This window comes from Lithobates pipiens, unplaced genomic scaffold (genome assembly GCF_037356315.1).
Source record: "Lithobates pipiens isolate NorthernLeopardFrog02 unplaced genomic scaffold, aLitPip1_a1.2 Scaffold_18, whole genome shotgun sequence".
Taxonomy (NCBI): Eukaryota; Metazoa; Chordata; class Amphibia; order Anura; family Ranidae; genus Lithobates; species Lithobates pipiens.
Window position 1 is genome coordinate 549,785,372 of NW_027507758.1, and position 18,505 is coordinate 549,803,876.

At 42.4% G+C, this 18,505-nt stretch overlaps 1 protein-coding gene across 1 annotated transcript in view; it reads left to right on the forward strand.

Moving 5' to 3' along the window:
* Window positions 1–18,505, forward strand: part of FKBP1B (FKBP prolyl isomerase 1B) — a 125,940-nt gene that overhangs the window by 24,458 nt on the left and 82,977 nt on the right. The window contains exon 2 of the mRNA XM_077488873.1: window positions 5,604–5,651. Coding sequence (XP_077344999.1) covers window positions 5,604–5,651 — 48 coding nt within the window. The remainder of the gene's footprint in view (window positions 1–5,603; window positions 5,652–18,505) is intronic.

Sequence of the window (18,505 nt, forward strand, 5' to 3'; positions counted from 1 at the left end):
ACAGTGTTTTCTGCAGAAAAATGTCCAATACGAGAGCATTTCATTGTTGCCAGAATTATAATTTTTTAAGGCTAAGGTACTTTTAATAGATGGCATTCCCTCAGCAGACTGTTACTCTTGGCTCCTGTTAGGAGCTTGTGCTTGTGTTTTACAGAGTTTATGCACCGTGTATTGGTGACATTCATACTGTGTAACAGAACCTGGGCCATGAGACGGGGATGGTCCTTATTAAAAGGTCAGGCGTAGGATGTTACTATGTTTAAAACCCTCTCTCCGGCAGTTATAGCGTTAACCAAATAGACGTTACCAAAACCAGATGCTGCATCAGCTCACGTGGGCGGAATAAGGGGGGCGTCTCGGTATCTGGTGGAATCATATGGTCGACAGGCTGAAAATAAGAATAAAACAAAACACTTAATAGTTTAATGCTCAGTACTAAAGATACAGTATCTCACAAAAGTGAGTACACCCCTCACATTTTTGTAAATATTCTATTATATCTTTTCATGTGACAACACTGAAGAAATTACACTTTGCTACCATGTAAAGTAGTGAGTGTACAGCTTGTATAACAATGTAAATTTGCTATTCCCTCAAAATAACTCAACACACAGCCATTAATGTATAAACCACTGGCAACAAAAGTGAGTACACCCCTAAGTGAAAATGTCCAAATTGGGCCCCATTAGCCATTTTCCCTCCCTAGTGTCATGTGACTTGTTAATGTTACAAGATCTCAAGTGTAAATGGGGAGCGGGTGTGTTAAATTTGGTGTTATCACTCTCATTCTTTCATACTGGTCACTGGAAGTTCAACATGGGAGCATGGTGGCTAAGACCATACAGCGGTTTAACAGGACAGGTTCTGCTCAGAGCAGGCCTCGCCATGGTCAACCAAAGAAGTTGAGTGCATGTGCTCAGCCTCATATCCAGAGGTTGTCTTTTGGAAATATACGTATGAGTGCTGCCAGCATTGCTGCAGAGGTTTAAGGGGTGGAGGGTCAGCCTGTCAGTGCTCAGCACACTGCTACGAATTTGCATGGCTGTCATCCAAGAGGGAAGCCTTTTCTAAAGATGATGCACAAGAAAGCCTGCAAACAGTTTGCTGAAGACAAGCAGACTAAGGAAAGGGATTACTGGAACCATGTCCTGTGGTCTGACGAGACCAAGATAGACGTATTTGGTTCAGATGGTGTCAACCATGTGTGGCGGCAACCAGGTGAGGAGTACAAAGACAAGTGTGTCTTGCCTACAGTAAAGCATGGTGGTGGGAGTGTCATGGTCTGGGGCTGCATGAGTGCTGCCGACACTGGGGAGCTACAGTTCATTGAGGGAACCATGAATGCCAATATGTACTGTGACATGGTACTGTGACATACTGAAGCAGAGCATGATCCCCTCCCTTCAGAGACTGGGCCACAGGGCAGTATTCCAACATGATTACGACCCCAAACACACCTCCAAGATGACCACTGCCTTGCTAAAGAAGCTGAGGGTAAAGGTTATGGACCGGCCAAGCAAATCCTATTGAGCATCTGTGGGGCATCTTCAAACAGAAAGTGGAGGAGAGGAAGGTCTCTAACATCTCTGTGATTTCGTCATGGAGGAGTGGAAGGGGACTCCAGTGGCAACCTGTGGAACTCTGGTGAACTCCATGCCCATGCCCAGGGTAAAGAACCACGCAAGCCGCAGATGGACTCTGGTGGCAAGAAAGCGCCCTGAGGCGATTCAGTTCGCCTAGGTAGCGCTATACAAGTCACTCACTCATGAGGGTTAAGGCAGCGCTGGAAAATAATGGTGGCCACAAAAAATATTGACACTTTACTCACTTTTGTTGCCATTGGTTTAGACATTAATGGTTGTGTGTTGAGTTATTTTGAGGGGACAGCAAATTTACACTGTTATACAAGCCGTACACTCACTATTTTACATTGTACCAAAGTGTAATTTCTTCAGTGTTGTCACATGAATAGATATAATAAAATATTTACATAAATGTGAGGGGTGTACTCACTTTTGTGAGATACTGTATGATTTAGGCTTTATGCATGCATTCTGTTGAAAAGGAAGGAGATTAATGGTGCTGGCAGATGCTGTCACAATTTTTTTGGGGTGGGAGTGACAATCATCTACCTTGTTTAACTGAATACCCAAATCTCCAAGAACATTCAGCTTAAAGCCATCTGGTTGAGCCCATAGAAATGAAGCCTTGATCTTAGATGGTGGTCTTCGGCCTATGTCATTTTGTGTCTGTGCACAGTTATCTATGACTTTGTGTAGACTTGCTCCCACCATCATGTACTAACCTTTCCCTTGCTGCCCCACCACTCTGCTCAGCACTATCGCAATAGATGCCTTCAGATCTGAGTCGGCTTTTCAATAAATTTTGTTTCAATACATTTTTAATGAGTTTGTGTTTTTCAATATACAATGAGATAATAAAAGTCCAACTGTCTAGCGCCACAGGAATACGTAAGGGGGATTGGTGTTTTGTTTAGCAGCTGGGGGCTGACATTGGGATCACTGGTGGACATTTGAATTATACAATAGGATAAGGCGGAAAGAGATAACGGTACATTGTTTCAGGCACTTATAAAGTATGAATTCAAAGTGGTTACAGGATCCCCCTTATCAGGGATAATACAATTATGGATGATCTTTGATCATACATGGATATGTCTAACAAGTTCCAGCTATCAATTAATCTAAGTTGAATAGTTCCTGGGAGAGCAAAAAGGAGAGGGAGGAAGAGTTCGCTCCACATCTGGTAGGCACAGTGATAGATCAGAGTGAAGGAATTGGAGAGGGTTGGGAATTGTAGAGGGTTTTAGGGAGGAAAGTTAGAGACAAAAAGAGGGGGGCAGAAGATTAGGGTTGGGGTTGGCTCGAAGTTTCAACGTTATAAGATCAAAATCGGGTAGGAGATTATGGGGGGTTATTTACTAAAGGGCACTACAAGTACAGTCGCTGTAGATCTGAGGGGGTCATGCAAGGAAAAAAAAAAACAGCATTTTTGCTTGCACATGATTGGATGATAAAAAATCATCATAGCTTCCCCTCATTCCATTCTTCCCCTCAGATCAACAGTGATTGAACTTCCAAGCGCACTTTGTAGTGCAAAGTGGATTTGCCTTTAGTAAATCAACCCCGGAGTCTTTGGAGAATGCCGCCATTTTCTCATTGAGGAGAAACCAATTAATTTTCTGTTTCACTTAGCCTATGGTAGGGGTTGATGACCACTATGCTTTAGCTAGAACCTGCTTGGTGAAACAACCTAGTTTTTTTTATATCAGGAGAGTGATCAATTTGCATCTGGTTAAATAAATAAATAATTTTCATTGGCAAATTTGGGCACACTGAATCAAATGTTTAACCTCTAGATCCAGATTTACTTTTTGCCCAGTTAAGAAGGCCTGTACTTTATAAGCATAAAGCTTGTCTAGGAGGAGTGATTGGGTGATAAACAAGCTACATGGACCACGTAGCAATGAAGAATTTCAGATATTGTACAAGTCTCATATTTTATAAACTTGTCAAATTGATCAGAAACCATGGTTTTAATTCCTTTAAATTCCTTTACGAACCAAGCTCATTTGAAGTTTTGCAAACTATTAACTTGGAACCATTCTGGAAAAATAAGATATCCTTCCTTAATTTGAAAAAAATAAAATAAAAATAGGGGTGTATTTATAAAGCAGTCAGTCTGCCATTCCTGAAATATTCTCTGCAGGTGAATATTCTGTGTTTTAAATGATAGTGAATGTTTGGAGAAAGTCATATAAATATATCCCATAAAACGTTAAATGTTCAAACAGCCCTCGTGTTTTTCATACTTTCTATGTTTTGTCTGGCAGTGAATGAGGGTACATGTGGAGATATGAAAATAGCTGTACATGAGACACAAGTAGAAGCTTGCCTAACCCCAATAAAACCATTATCTACACTTCATATGTGTAAAATAATTCACAGTAAGTAAATAAATGATAACCACATAGTGTTAGTAGAGTGAAGGTGATTGTGGAGCAGCTGGATCCAAAATGGTTGTATAGGGCTGTCCCCATCTCTTTGCGTGTTATGTATTTTTTTTTAAATGTTTCCTGGATAACATTGTCATTGGGATTAAAAGTAAAGGAAAACTGAAAATGTGGTTCCCAGAAATCTGGGGACAACTTCCTAAAGTGGCCACACACACTTCTGTTATTTTATCCGATCGGTGTGCAAACTAATCAAACAATTGAATAGCCTTTACTTAATTTCGGAAACAAATTCGACTCAATTTTTATTGGATTTAATCAGGGCAGAATATTATGTATCATTTTTCATCAATCAGTAGCACTGAGATACTTTGTTCATGAATATGATTGTATTTCAATCGGATTATGAGTTTACATGGTGGAAATAGAGATCTAACCAATAATTTACAATCATATCCTAACTATCTATCGCAGTGGTCTCCAGTGGTGCTGGTGATTGCTGTGTTCGGTTGAAATCTCAAATCTTCTGAGATTTCAACCGAAATTCAGGCCTGATTCACCCCTGAAATGGAGAACAGCACCGGACCCCTGCCTTGAGCCACGTCCACACTAGATGTGAACTGCCTATGCAGATAAAGGGCATCTGTAGATATAAACAAACTGCAGCTCTGACTACAGTTGAATAAAGCCCTTGCTATAGGTGTAGTCCATTTACATACCTTATGAAGCCTGATTATAATACTCCCAGGACGTCGCTAAATACTCCCAGGATGTTGCTAAGTGAGGCCTAGTCATCACTGCTCACCTCTACCATCACAGGAGTGAGCTCTCAAATGCTGAGCTCAGAGCTAATTCTTCAGGGAAGAGAGATTATGTGAGGAGGGTTTGAATCAGAGAAGAGCTAACTCCTGTGATGGTGGAGGTGAACAGTGACTACTAGGCCTCACTTAGCAACGTCATATGAGTACTTACCAACGTCTTGGGAGTATTCCAGTCAGGCTTCATATGTACTGTATGTAAATGGCCTACACCTAGAACAAGGGTATTATTCATCTTTAGTCAGAGCTGCATAGTTTGTTTTAATCTACAAAATCTGCAAAGGCATTTTTTTTTGTAAAGGTGAACCATCCTTTTAAACTAAAACTATAGGCAAAACTTTATATTTTAAATTTGGATATAGTAAAGTAGTCATAATCCCCATTAGTTTATTTTTTGTCATCTGGAAGAAATCCCTTCACTTCCTGTCCCATAGCCAAAACAGAAAATGAGAGGATGCTAATCAAGGGAATACCTAGGGGACACCAAGGCCACCAGAAATATTGTTCCCATTGGAAGATTTCTCCTCTATTACTTTTCTGGGGACAACCTAAAATTTGTGATTTTCTTTAGCTTTAATTTTCAATGGTAATGGGTAACATGGCAAATAGAGAGGGGAATCTCCCTAAAGGGGGCACAAACAGCAATAAAAACTGACAGGGATCCTAATCCATCTCTACTGTATCCAAAACTAATAAAAAAAGTTTTGCTGTTTGTTATATTTTAAGGCATTTGTTGAACATTTAGCATGTGAGAAGTTTTGTATATTGAAATAATGTGTACGTTCTGATTATATTTTTATTTTTTATAACAGGCAGGACTTTTCCCAAGAAGGGCCAGACATGTGTGGTTCACTATACAGGTAAGAAAAAATCAACATACTTTAAGTTTTTCAGGCTATCATTTAACACAATTGGATTTGTCTTACTTACTTGTCTTAGTTGCCATTGCTGGCCTATTCTCTGCCTCAATTTACTAACCTGTTTGCAATGCAAGAGGGGATCTCCAACACACCCATTAGTCAATGTAAGCCTGCCTTGAGGGATGGTTCACACTAGAAGTTGGTGCAGGAAAGCCACGTCCCATGCACATACTGCATTGTTAATGGTACCCCAAACTTAAATCGCAAATGCAGTGCGTTTGCGGACACCAAATCGCATGGTACCGTGTCTTTTTTCTGGGTCAATCATTTTTATTGCAGGTATATCATTAAAGCATACAGTAATGCCAAAAGCCCCACACAGGGGCTATGACTGGCAACATAACCAACATAAAAAAACACACAGCATAAACGAAAAGGGGGAAGGCCCCCTTTCCAAACAATCACAGTAAACCTGAATGGAACATATATGGATTTTGGGGTAAACCCCATAGTTTGCAAAAATGGCCAGTACTAGTATGACATTTTTAAGTAGTCCTGGGTATCAATAGACAACAAAAGACAGCTTAGGCCCATCAAGAGAGAGAGAAGAACAGAAAAGAAAGACAGAGTAGAAAGGTAGGGGTAGAATAAGTGGAGAGAAAGGATGAATAGAGACCCAGGATCATGCAAGGCACCAGTTAGAGTTGACCCCCGCTTGTCAGAGGGGGATCAGAAAATGCATATGTCAACCATGGTTGCCAAATTTTAAGGAACTTAGCGTATGTGTCTCTAAGGCCACTTTCAAGTTTTTCCGCCGCTTTTTGCCCGCTAGGCAGTTTTTACCACAAAAAAGGCACTTTGGAAGCACTGCCCATTCATTGCAATAAGCAGGGCATTTTGGGAGAGCTAAATACAGCGCTCCAAACCCACCACAAAGATGCTGCTTGCAGGACTTTTCGTAATGTCCTGCAAGCACACTGCCCCTGTGTGAAAAGACACACTGCAATGAATGAGAGGAGGTTTTCAGGCGCTTTGCAGAGGCTATTTCTAGCGCTAAAGTGCCTGCAAACTGCCCCAGTGTGAAAATAGCTTAAGAATACTGGAAATTTGTTCAGTAAGCATCATGGCCATCAAATGGTCTCTCACTCCCTGGAAGGGGACTGTAGATTTCTTCCAGGCCTGGGTCATTGTCCTTTTAGCTGCTATAAACAAGTAGGATGCAGATTTTTGTTGATGAGCGAATAAGCCCAGGATAGGGCAATGCAGCAAAGCGAATTTAACCTCCTTTTGGATATTCAGATGGAACAGGGAATACAGCAAACCAAACATTCGAGACCAGAGAAACAGTTGCAAGCAGATCCACCAGGTATGCAAAACATCTGCACGATGGCCACACCCACAGGGTGTGGTAAAGTTTCGTATCGGAAGGGATAAAGTTTTGTATCATATTCTGGGCAGGCTGCATTCCACATGAATTTAGAAAACATCTGGTGTAATTTCTGGAAATACAAGGTAGGTATGTATATAGGGATAGTTTGGAATAAGTACAGAAACCGAGGGAGAACATCCATTTTCAGGGCATTCACCCTACCCAGCCATGAGAGCCGTTTGGACGCATAGGAGGATAGGTCAGCTTGGGTTCGAAGAAGTAAAGGAGTAAAGTTCTTGGAAAAGATCCGGAATGCATCTGCCGGTATTAGGATTCCTAGATACCGAATGGAAGTGAAGCTGGTTTTAAAAGAAAAGGTGGTTGAAAGTCGCTGCAGGTTCGACTTTGATAAGGAAATATTAAGGATTTACGATTTACTGTAATTTACTTTGAAATTATTGCCTACCCCAAATTTCTAGAACTCCTGCAGCACTGGAGGGTGGGGACAAGTGTGGGCGAGTCACGAATAGGATCAGGTCATCAGCAAAATGGGTGTGTTTAGTATGAGTAGGCATGACTGTTACACCTTGAATAGAAGGATTACATAAGGCAATAGTCAAATGCTCCATAGTAAGGACATAAAGAACGGGGGACAGAGGACAACCTTGTCATGTCCAATTAGAGATAGAGAAAGCTGGGAATAAAGAGCCGTTTAATCTGATCCTAGCAGATGAAGAGGAGCAGAGGAACATTATCCAAGATATCATATGAGCACCCAATCCTATTTTCTGTAGAGATAACTGTAGGAATTGACAATCCACACGATCGAATGCCTTCTCCGCATCGACAGTTAAAATGTTGTGAGTTTAGTTGTAGTCAGTAAAGCCCCATACACACTGTCAGTTTTTATACTGAGTTTTTCCTTCAGATTTACCAAAACCATATAATATGAGGTCAAACCTTAGGAGTTTCAATGCGTATGCAATCAGTCAGGCCCTTGCACTACATGGTTTTGGTAAACCTGAAGGAAAAACTCTGCAGACAAACTGATAGTGTGTATGGGGCTTTAGAAGAAGAGTTTTCAGAGTGTTATTCCTAGCTTCATGTCCACTCACAAATCGGACCTGATCCAAACGAATCAAACAAGGCAACAATGGCTGCAATCTATTGACCAGTATTTTGGCGAAGACTTTCAAATCAACACCAATCAGTGATAATGGCCTATAATTCGCACATAAAGTTGGGACTTTCTCTGGTTTTGCAATAAGGGAAATATGAGCTTTGAGTGTTTATGGAGGGAACACTGAGCCCTCTGAAATTAAGTTGAACACTTTAGTTAAGTGAGTGAGAAGGGGAGCAAAAAGTTTATAAAACTTAGGAGTAAAGCCATCAGGGCCTGGGCTCTTGCTAGTTGGAGTACCCACAGTGGCTCTTGCAACTTCATCTTCCCTAATAGGTGTTTTGAGGTCTTCAATGGTGCCGTCAGCCAAGGTTGGAAGCGCAGTTTCCGTAATATATGACAGCTTATCCTCCTCTAAAGTGGAGGGGCAACCTGAAGACTGAGCCGCAGGAACAGGCTACTTTTTAAAACAAGTACATGGTACATCAGGCACATATCAGAGACATGAAATGTGGGGGTAACACTTTTCATGGTGAATCAAGTTTATGACTGTAGCAAAGTTTCCTAGAAATTACTAGCAGTTTACTTGTATGAACTAGTTCTTCTTTAACATATGGTAGTAGAAAGGGAATGAAACTGTATAATGGATAAGCAGGTCTGCGTGAGATTTAGGAGCAGCTTACATGTCGTATACATTTGTATTTTGCATTGGTAGCCAGTGAGTCGTCATTGCCACGTTACAGGGCATGCTGTGCCAGCTCGGTTTACATACACTAGATCGGGTTCATAGCAGGGGTTCCTGTGCAGAAGGACAAGTGGCTGCCTCAGCATTATTGTAGTGTAATGGGAGCTGGCTGAAGGCTCCCAGCTATGCAGCACTGTCCCAAGGAGCTGCCCAATGGAATTCTGCACTAAGGGGGCTTGTTACTTTTTGCAGGCAGCAAAGAGTCTATTTGGCACTTTCAAGGGCTTTGTTACACCAGATGCTTTCAGGTGCGTTATTTTAAATGCATCCTGAATGAATGCACCGTCAAATCAATGTTTTCAAACGTTTCAAAATACCCTATCTCACACCTCTGCATTCAGTTCCAACACTTGGTGGGGTGGGGGGGAATAACAAAAGGTTAGAATAAATGCACATTACAAAAGCGTGGAAAATAAGCAGCTAACATGCCCTGAAGTATTTCATGAATGTTCATATGATATTCTACTTGTATATCCTTAACTTTACTGGCCAGATCACCAAGTCAGAGGATAAGCTGTCATATATGTCATATAGATCACCAAGTAATAAACTATTGGGTTGGTTTACTAAAGGCAAATCCACTTTGCACTACAAGTGCACTATGAGTATACTTCAAGTGCACTTGGAAGTGCAGTCGCTTTGGATATGAGGGGAAGATCTGAAATGAGGGGAAGCTTTGTGATTTTATTATCCAATCATGTACAAGCAAAAATGCTGTTTTTTATTTTCCTTCCATGTCCCCCTTGGATCTAAAGCGACTGCACTTCCAAGTGCACTTATAGTACACTTGTAGGGAAAAATGGATTTGCCTTTAGTAAATAAACTCCCCGTATCAGAGGGGAAAAACAGACTCAGCGAGAGACTGTATCAAATATGTAATTTATGATTTGGGCAACACTTTAAGACAGAACTACGCCCTCCTATCTTTTACAGCCAAGGAAGCTGCCATCTTAGCCTCTGTTTGATCTGCAATTGCCAGGGTGCTGCACATGTGATCCGTTATGATACCAGCCATTTAATGGCTTGACAGTTTGGTTGACAGCACAAGCAAATGTCACAGTTATCATTCCAGCCATGCCGGAAATGTAGCTGTTTTTTGAAACCATGAAATCTATGGGGTAATTCCACTTTAAAGCTGAACTTTACCCATAACAACTTGATCAAAAATTCTTGCTAGAGGCTGCTATTTTGGTGAAGCCCAGAGCCTCCAAACAGAAGTAAATCATGAAGCGGAACTAAACCCATCAGTTTAACAATTTCAACAAAGTTGCATTCGTGGAATGCCGGGATTGAGAACAGTTAGGCCCCTTTCACACTGGGGCGATGCGGGCGTCGGCGGTAAAGCGGCGCTATTTATAGCAATGATTTACCGTAGTTTTAGTGGTGGTATTCAGCTGCTAGCGGACGGTTTTAACCCCCGCTAGCGGCCAAAAAAGGGTTCAAACCGCCCGCAAAGCGCAGTTGCAGCAGCGCTTTGCCAGCGGTATAGCCGCGCTGCCCCATTGATTTCAATGGGTAGGAGCGGTTTAGGACCGGTGAATACACCGCTCTTCACCACTCCAAAGATGCTGCTAGCAGGACTTTTTTCACCGTCCGGCTAGCGTACCGCTCCAGTGGCTTTCACACTTTCACACTGGAGTGAAAGGGGCCGGTTTTTTTCAGGTGCTATACAGGCACTATTTTTAGCGCTGTGGCATCTGAAAAATGCCCCAGTGTTAAACGGGGCTTTACATTTGCTTGTTTCCTCAACCAAACTGTCAAACCATCAAACGGCTGGTGTCATAACTGATTACATGGGCAGCACCATGGCAGTTGCAGATTAAACAGAAGTAGCTTCCTTGGTTGTAAAGGATAGGAGGGTTTAATTTTGCTTTAAAGCGGAATTCCACCCAAAAGGGGAACTTCCGCTGATCTGTCCGCCCCCACCCTCCTGTGCCACGTTTGGCACCTTTCAGGGGGAGGCGGGAACAGGTACCTGTTTCTGACAGGTACCCTTCCCCAATTCTGGGAGACAGTGCCATCCCTTGGAAGTTCGTCCTCCCCTCCTTCCCCTGCTGCCGGGCCAATTAGAAAGTGTGCTTTGCAGTGCATGGTAGGGAAATGGCTGTGGAGCCAAAAGGCTTTACTGCCAGTTTCCCTTACAATGAATGGCAGCGGCAGCACCCGACAGCTGATCTAACAATTGACTGGGGTGCCGACATCGCGGGCTCCCTGCACAGGTAAGCGTCTATATATTAAAAGTCATCAGCTACAGTATTAGTAGCTGCTGACTTTTATTTATTTTTTTCCCCAGGCGGAACACCGCTTTAAGGCTGTTAGCAGATTGGCCTCTACAATTTCGTCAGTGCCTAAAAGTGCCTAAAAATGGAGAGCAACTGAGCATGTGCAAAGCAGGGTGAGACAGTGTATTACTGGATTTTAACCACTTGAGATCCGCGCTATAGCCAAATGACGGCTACAGCGCGGATATCCTTTTCCGGGACTACGTCTATTGACGTAGTCCCGTGTACGAGCGGCCTGCGCGCCCCCTGAGGGGGTGCGCTCTGTGATCGGCGAGTCCATGAGACTCGCCTGATCACCGATCCATGCAAGGGGTCGATCCCGACCCCTTATCACGTGATCAGCTGTCAGCCAATGACAGCTGATCAGGTGATATAATGGAGCCGGTAATCGGCTAGTATTCCTCCTCGCGCTGACAGCGCGAGGAGAAAAAAAAAAAGCCGATCACCGCGGCCGTGATCGGGACATCAGTCCCGATCACGGCCAGCAATGCAAGCGCCCACCTGCCCCCTGCCAGTGCCCACCTGCCCCCTGCAGTGCCACCCTAATAAAAAGTAAGTGCCCCCCATCAGTGCCACCCAGCAGTGCCCACAGTGCCACCCAGCAGTGCCCACAGTGCCACCCAGCAGTGCCACCCACAATGCCCACAATCTGCCTCAAAGGTGCTGCACCCCAGTGCCGCCCATCAGTGCCCAGCAGTGCCGCCCATCAGGGCCCAGCAGTGCCACCTATCAGAGCCACCTATCAGTGCCACCTATCAGTGCCCATCAGTCCCATCTATCAGTGGTACCTATCAGTGTCCATCCGTGCCACCCATCCGTGCCACCCATCCGTGCCATCTTATCTGTGCCCATCAGTGCCGCCTTATCTGTGCCCATCGGTGCCGCCTTATCTGTGCCTATTAGTGCCGCCTTAACTATGCCTATCAGTGCCCACCAGTGCAGCCTATCAGTGCCCACCAATGCAGCCTATCAGTGCCCACCAATGCAGCCCATCAGTGCCCACCAATGCAGCCTATCAGTGCCGCCTAATCAGCGCACTTCAATGAAGGAGAAAAATGACCCGTTTGCAAAATTTTATAACAAACTATTAAAACATGATATTTTTTTTTTTTTTTTTGCATCTTCTTTTGTTTGTTTAGCAAAAAATAAAACTCCGAGCTGTAACTAAATACCACCAAAAGAAAGCTCTATTTGTGGGAAAAAAATGATAAAAATTTCATTTGGGTACAGTGTTGTATGCCCGCGCAATTGTCATTCAAAGTGCATCAGCGCTGAAAGCTGAAAATTGGTCTGGGACTGAGGGGGGTTTAAGTGCCCAGTAAGCAAGTGGTTAAACTTAGTTTTAATGTTTTTCATAGCTATACCTGCAAAAGGTGGCAAGCCTGAAGTGATCTAGCGGGACTTCATTTTCTGACTAAAGTTCAACTCTAAGACCCCTTTCACACTGGGTCGTTTTGCAGGCACTATTGCGCTAAAAATAACGCCTGCAAACCAACCTGAAACAGCCACTGCTGTGTTACACTGGAGCGGTGCACTAGCAGGACGGTAAAAAAGCCCTGCAAGCAGCATCTTTGGAGAGGTGTGTATACCGCTCCTTCACCGCTCCTGCCCATAGAAATCAGTGCTTTGCGGTGGTTTTAACCCTTTCTTGGCCGCTAGCAGGGGTAAAACCACCCCTGGCCAAATACAGCCGCTAAAACGACGGTAAAGCTTTGCTAAGAATAGCGCAGTTTTACCGCCAACACCACTCCCATCCCAGTGCGAAAGGGGCCTAAGTTGTAATATGCTGGGGTCGAGAAGTAGACTGCAGAATTTATTTAAAAATGGCACCAAAATTCTTGCAGGTTCACTTTAAAGCGGAACTAAACCTTACTATCCTTTTCAGCCATGGAAGTTGCCATCTTTGCCTCTGTTTGATCTACATATGCCAAGATGCTGCACATGTGATCAGTTATGGCATCAGCCATTTGATGGTTTGACAGTTTGATTGAAAGCACACGCAAATGTGACAGTTGTCATTCCCAACACATGCCTTGAAGGTAGCTGTTTTTTTAAACCATTAAGTCAGTGAGTTTAGTTCAGCTTTAGGTTGTAATATGCTGTGATTGAGAAGTGGACTGCAGAATTTATTTAAAATTGGTACCTTTCTGTACCAAAATTCATGCAGTTTTACTTGAAGACTATTTTTTGTTTTCTGTTCACATTCAGTTGATCGCTGTTCGTGTGATTCCTCATAGCGGCCGCCTGTTTTGCGGTAACATAATATTGCACATAATGTACCATTCTCTGACAGGAGGGACCTCCTGTAAGATTTCCTTTCAATCTGTTCAATTCCAGATGGCATATCTCTTCTCTGTAACAAATAAATGATATGTGGATAGACCCGGCTTGGACTACATTTAGGGCAGAGTATTCATTCCCAGCACTGTACAAGACCCAATCCAGGCTGTCATCTCTCCGCTGCAGTATTACAGTCAATACTTTCTACTGCCAGCTCATCCCAGAGTCCTCACTAGCCGCCTTTGAAATAAAGCATATTTGCGTCACTGTCTGCTACGGCACAGAGTGAATTAATAAAACATGACTTGATCTGACGAAGTTTGCTTTGTAAAACGTGTGTGTGTTTTTTCTTTCTCTTTGTTGGGTTGGAATTTGAAATATTAACATTGATGGGATGAGCAATACATTGATAGAATGACGTAACTTGTGCAGCAAACTTTGTTTCACACCTGGGGTCTTCAATGCGTAGATATTGCATTATTAAAGAATATTTCCACCACATACTGAAAATCCAGTATGGAGTAGAATTGGAAGTGTGACACTGACACATTGCCATATTACTCGGCACAGTGGTTCCATCTATGAGATCTGCCATCTTTACATCCCGTACTGTCATTCCTGCTGTTACTAATTTGTTTTTACCAGTTTGTGCCGGTGGTGATTGAAGATTGTGGTTCCGTCAATCTTCATTTATCGCCTACAGGTTCTGCAGTTCACCCCATTCTTCAATATTAAAAGTGGACCCATAAAACTGATATGTCCATCTAAGCAAGGTTTAGAAAACCCAAGGACAATAAAGTTAAACTAAAGGCAAAACAAAAAAAATCCACTGTACAAATATCCTCTATGTACACAATTCAGCACCGACCCTGTGTCAGATATCATGGCCATGGTACTTGTTACTATAATTGTGTTTCTTTAGACTACCCATAGATGTAATAGGAATTTAAATTGAGAATAAAGATGCCCGGACACAGAAGTGTGATAAAATAAAAATTCTTTATCGCACATAGGCATAAAAAACAGTATATGAATACTGTTGAATTGCTAAAACCAACAAGGAATATCCATGCGGAATGTACACATAGTTACAGTTGCTCAACATGTTTCACCAACAGAAGCTTCTTCAGGAGATTTAAGGTCCTACATAGTAGTACAGCTGCAATTGAGAAAAACAACCCATTACTGAAATTACAATAAAACATCTTATCATGTAAGTGTTGACTCGGATATATAACATATCCATCATTATAAAATAAATCAATTGGAGGGCATCTCACCAAGGAATTCCAAATAGTGATATAGCAGCAACCCCAGCAAAATGTACGAATTCATACACCCTGGATCACCCTTAGAGATATTAGTGAGCCACGGGGGGCACCTCTAGGCAAAGGACTTTCTGAAATTCAATGAATATCAGGTAGGCATGAAAAAAATCTAATAATACCCATAGGCAGAAGACAGTTCTCATCAGACTTGTGAAAGATTTAGTAATGAAGAGAATTAGCAGACAATATTTTTGGCGCAATGATGCCCAATAATCCAATGGACAGAAAAAATTGCAAAGAAGCCTTTATGCACCATACCTGATGAAGCACCCTGAGCAGCTTTGAAACAAGTTGATGGTGTTATAGCATAACAAATTAAAGTTCTGTTTGATGTGAAGACCTCACAACATCCTTAATTTTCTGCTTTCCAAAATATACATCATTAAGAGAGCTTTGGAAGAGGATTTTTCTCTTTGAACCTTAAAGATTATGTGTGACCTTCAGTTATCTTGAGATAAAAGAAACGTTCAAGCCATTTCTTTAGACCACTGTCTTATATCTTTGAGTAGACTAAGTAGTTTTTCCTGCTCCAGCTTACTGATTGGACAGTAAAGGAGTTGAACCACACTGATAAAAGCATCAGAGGGGAGATTTCTATTTGCTTCCTGACCCATAGACACAACAGGAAATGAGAGGAGATCCCTCCAAAGTGAGGGCATCCCATTGTTGTCGTCACCAGAACAAGTTTCTCTGTTGGAAAATTTCCCCTGTATTACTGTTCTAAGGACAGCCCAAAATCTGTGATTTTCTTCACATGATAAACAGGACAAATAAAGAGGGTGAATCTACCTAATGGGGCACAGACAGCAATAAATACCAGACAGGAGTTCCAATCCCTCGCCACTCTATACAAAACTAAAAAAATAAATAAAAAAAAATTGCCTTTAGTTATACATTAAAATAAATAGTTATGTAACTTTGTTTACCGATTACATAACATATTAATTTTGTATAATAATTGCCTGGGGCTTTATTTTTCAAACCCTCAGAATTTGTATGTTGTGGCTTAATTTCTCCTCACCTCTTCCCTTCATTGTTGTTCATATGCTGTATACATTGTGTGGGCTACTGAATGTCTTAAAAGAGAAAATTCACTATCTCTTGCTTATTTTCCTTTTAAATCTCCTCTTACCTGTTATGGTGGGTTGTCCGCAATTAGCCTACTCACCTGCAAAATGAATCTGGTGTTGTCCCATTGTAACCCATGGCCTACAGCACCATCTTTTTCTTTAAAGTCATTAGGGAGCCAGCTTTTCCCTCTAGGTTCTCGCAGCTGGTCCCCTGATGATGTGGTCTCTAGGTCCACCCTCCTCCTGCCACTCTATAGATGCAGATGCCTTCTGGGATGTCTGATGTTGATCTCCCAGGAAGCTGCGGTTGTAGATCTGAAGTAACCCTTGCTAAAATTAATTGGGGGTCAGTGGGAAGAATGCTCCGCTTACAGCAGTGGTTTAGGATTCCACTTCTACAGACTGCTAAGAGAAGATAATTAGAGTTATGCTGCTGGCTCTGCCAAGTGATGTTGGGCTCAGAACTATACAGGCACCATCAGATGGGAGGTCAATCAGCCACAGCTCAAGGGACCTCTAGCAACCTCTGGAGGACTCCTAGGATTCCACAGAACCTTGGTTGAAAATGGCTGGCTTAGGATCACATAATAATCAATATCCCCCCGCCCCTCTTTTTTTTTTCAGTCAAACATTCCTCCAGTTTTAACAAAGATCCTTTGTTAGATGCTATTCAAAGTCACATGAAATGTTGCCAGTTTGGTGTATACTTTTTGTTTTTTTGTCACTTGCTTGTTCGATGGTGTACCATCTAGCTGAACAGGGAATGACAAATACTTTGACAGATAAATATTTTACATACAAACGTACACCTCTCAAATTTTTGTAAATATTTTTTTATATCTTCTCATGTGATAACACTAAAGAAAATAGACTTTGCTACAATGTAAAGTAGTGAGTCTATAGTTTGTATAACAGTGTAAATTTGCTGTCCCCTCAGAATAACTCAACACGTTAATGTCTAAACTGCTGGCAACAAAAGTGAGTACACCCCTAAGTCAAAATGTCCAAATTGGGTGCACACTGTAAAAAAAATTTGTGGCCACCATTATTTTCCAGCACCGACTTAACCCTCTTGGGCATGGAGTTCACCAGAGCTTCACAAGTTGCCACTGGAGTCCTCTTCCACTCCTCCATGATGACATCATGGAGCTGGTGGATGTTAGAGACCTTGCGCTCCTCCACCTTCTGTTTGAGGATGCCCCACAGATGCTCAAAAGGGTTTAAGTCTGGAGACATGCTTGGCCAGTTCATCACCTTTACCCTCAGCTTCTTTAGCAAGGCAGTGGTCGTCTTAGAGGAGTGTTTGAGGTTGTTATTCTGTTGGAATACTGCCCTGAGGCCCAGTCTTCGAAAGGAGGGGATCATACTCTGCTTCAGTATGTCACAGTAAATGTTGGCATTCATGGTTCCCTCAATGAACTGTAGCTCCCCATGCCAGCAGCATTCATGCAGCCCCATGACACTCCCACCACCATGCTTGTCTGTAGGCAAGACACATTTGTCTTTGTACTCCTTACCTGGTTGCTGCCACACACGCTTGACACCATCTGAACCAAATACGTTTATCTTGGTCTCATCAGACCACAGGACATGGTTCCAGTCATCCATGTCCTTAGTCTGCTTGTCTTCAGCAACTGTTTGCTTTGCATCATATTTAGAAGAGGCTTCCTTTTGGGATGACAGCCATGCAGGCCAATTGTATGCAGTGTGTAGCGTGTGGTATGAGCACTGACAGGCTGACCCCCCCACCCCTTCAACCTCTTCAGCAATGCTGGAAGCACTCATATGTCTATTTCCTAAAGACAACCTCTGGATATGATGTTGAGCACGTGCACTCAACTTCTTTGGTCAACCATGGCAAGGGCTGTTCAGAGTGGAACCTGTCCTGTTAAACCGCTGTATGGTCTTGGCTACCGTGCTGCAGCTCAATTTCAGGGCCTTGGCAATCTTCTGATAGCCTAATCTTTATGGAGAGCAACATTCTTTTTTTCAGATCTTCAAAGAGTTCTTTGCCATGAGGTGCCTTGTTGAACTTCCAGTGACCAATATAAGAGAGTGAGAGTGATAACACCAAATTTAACACACCTGCTCCCCATTCACACCTGAGACCTTGTAACACTAACGAGTCCTATGACATCGGGGAGGGAAAATGGCTAATTGGGGGCCAATTTGGACATTTTTGCACTTAGGGGTGTACTCACTTTTGTTGCCAGAAGTTTAGACATTAATGGCTGTGTATTGACTTATTTTGAGGGGATGGGAAATTTACACTGTTATACAAGCTGTACACTCACTACTTTACATTGTAGCAAAGTGTAATTTCTTCAGTGTTCTCACATTAAAAGATATAATAAAATATTTTCAAAAGTGTGAGGGGGTGTACTCACTTTTTTGAGATACTGTATATATTAATGTCAGCTTTATACAGTGTGCATAGCTCTTAGCATGGAGATACATTTTTTCCTGTAACTGTCTGTTTAGAGAATATAATTCACTTGAGTTTTGGTGCAGGCCGTGTGTAGGCAGGATGACGCATTAAGTATTGTGGGAGGGTGGAGGAGGCAGGTTGTACATCTTAGTGTCTGGGTAAAAAAAAAAAAAGACAAGCTAGGTACAAGTTTGAATCATTTTTGACAAACATAGGAAGAACAACCTTGAAA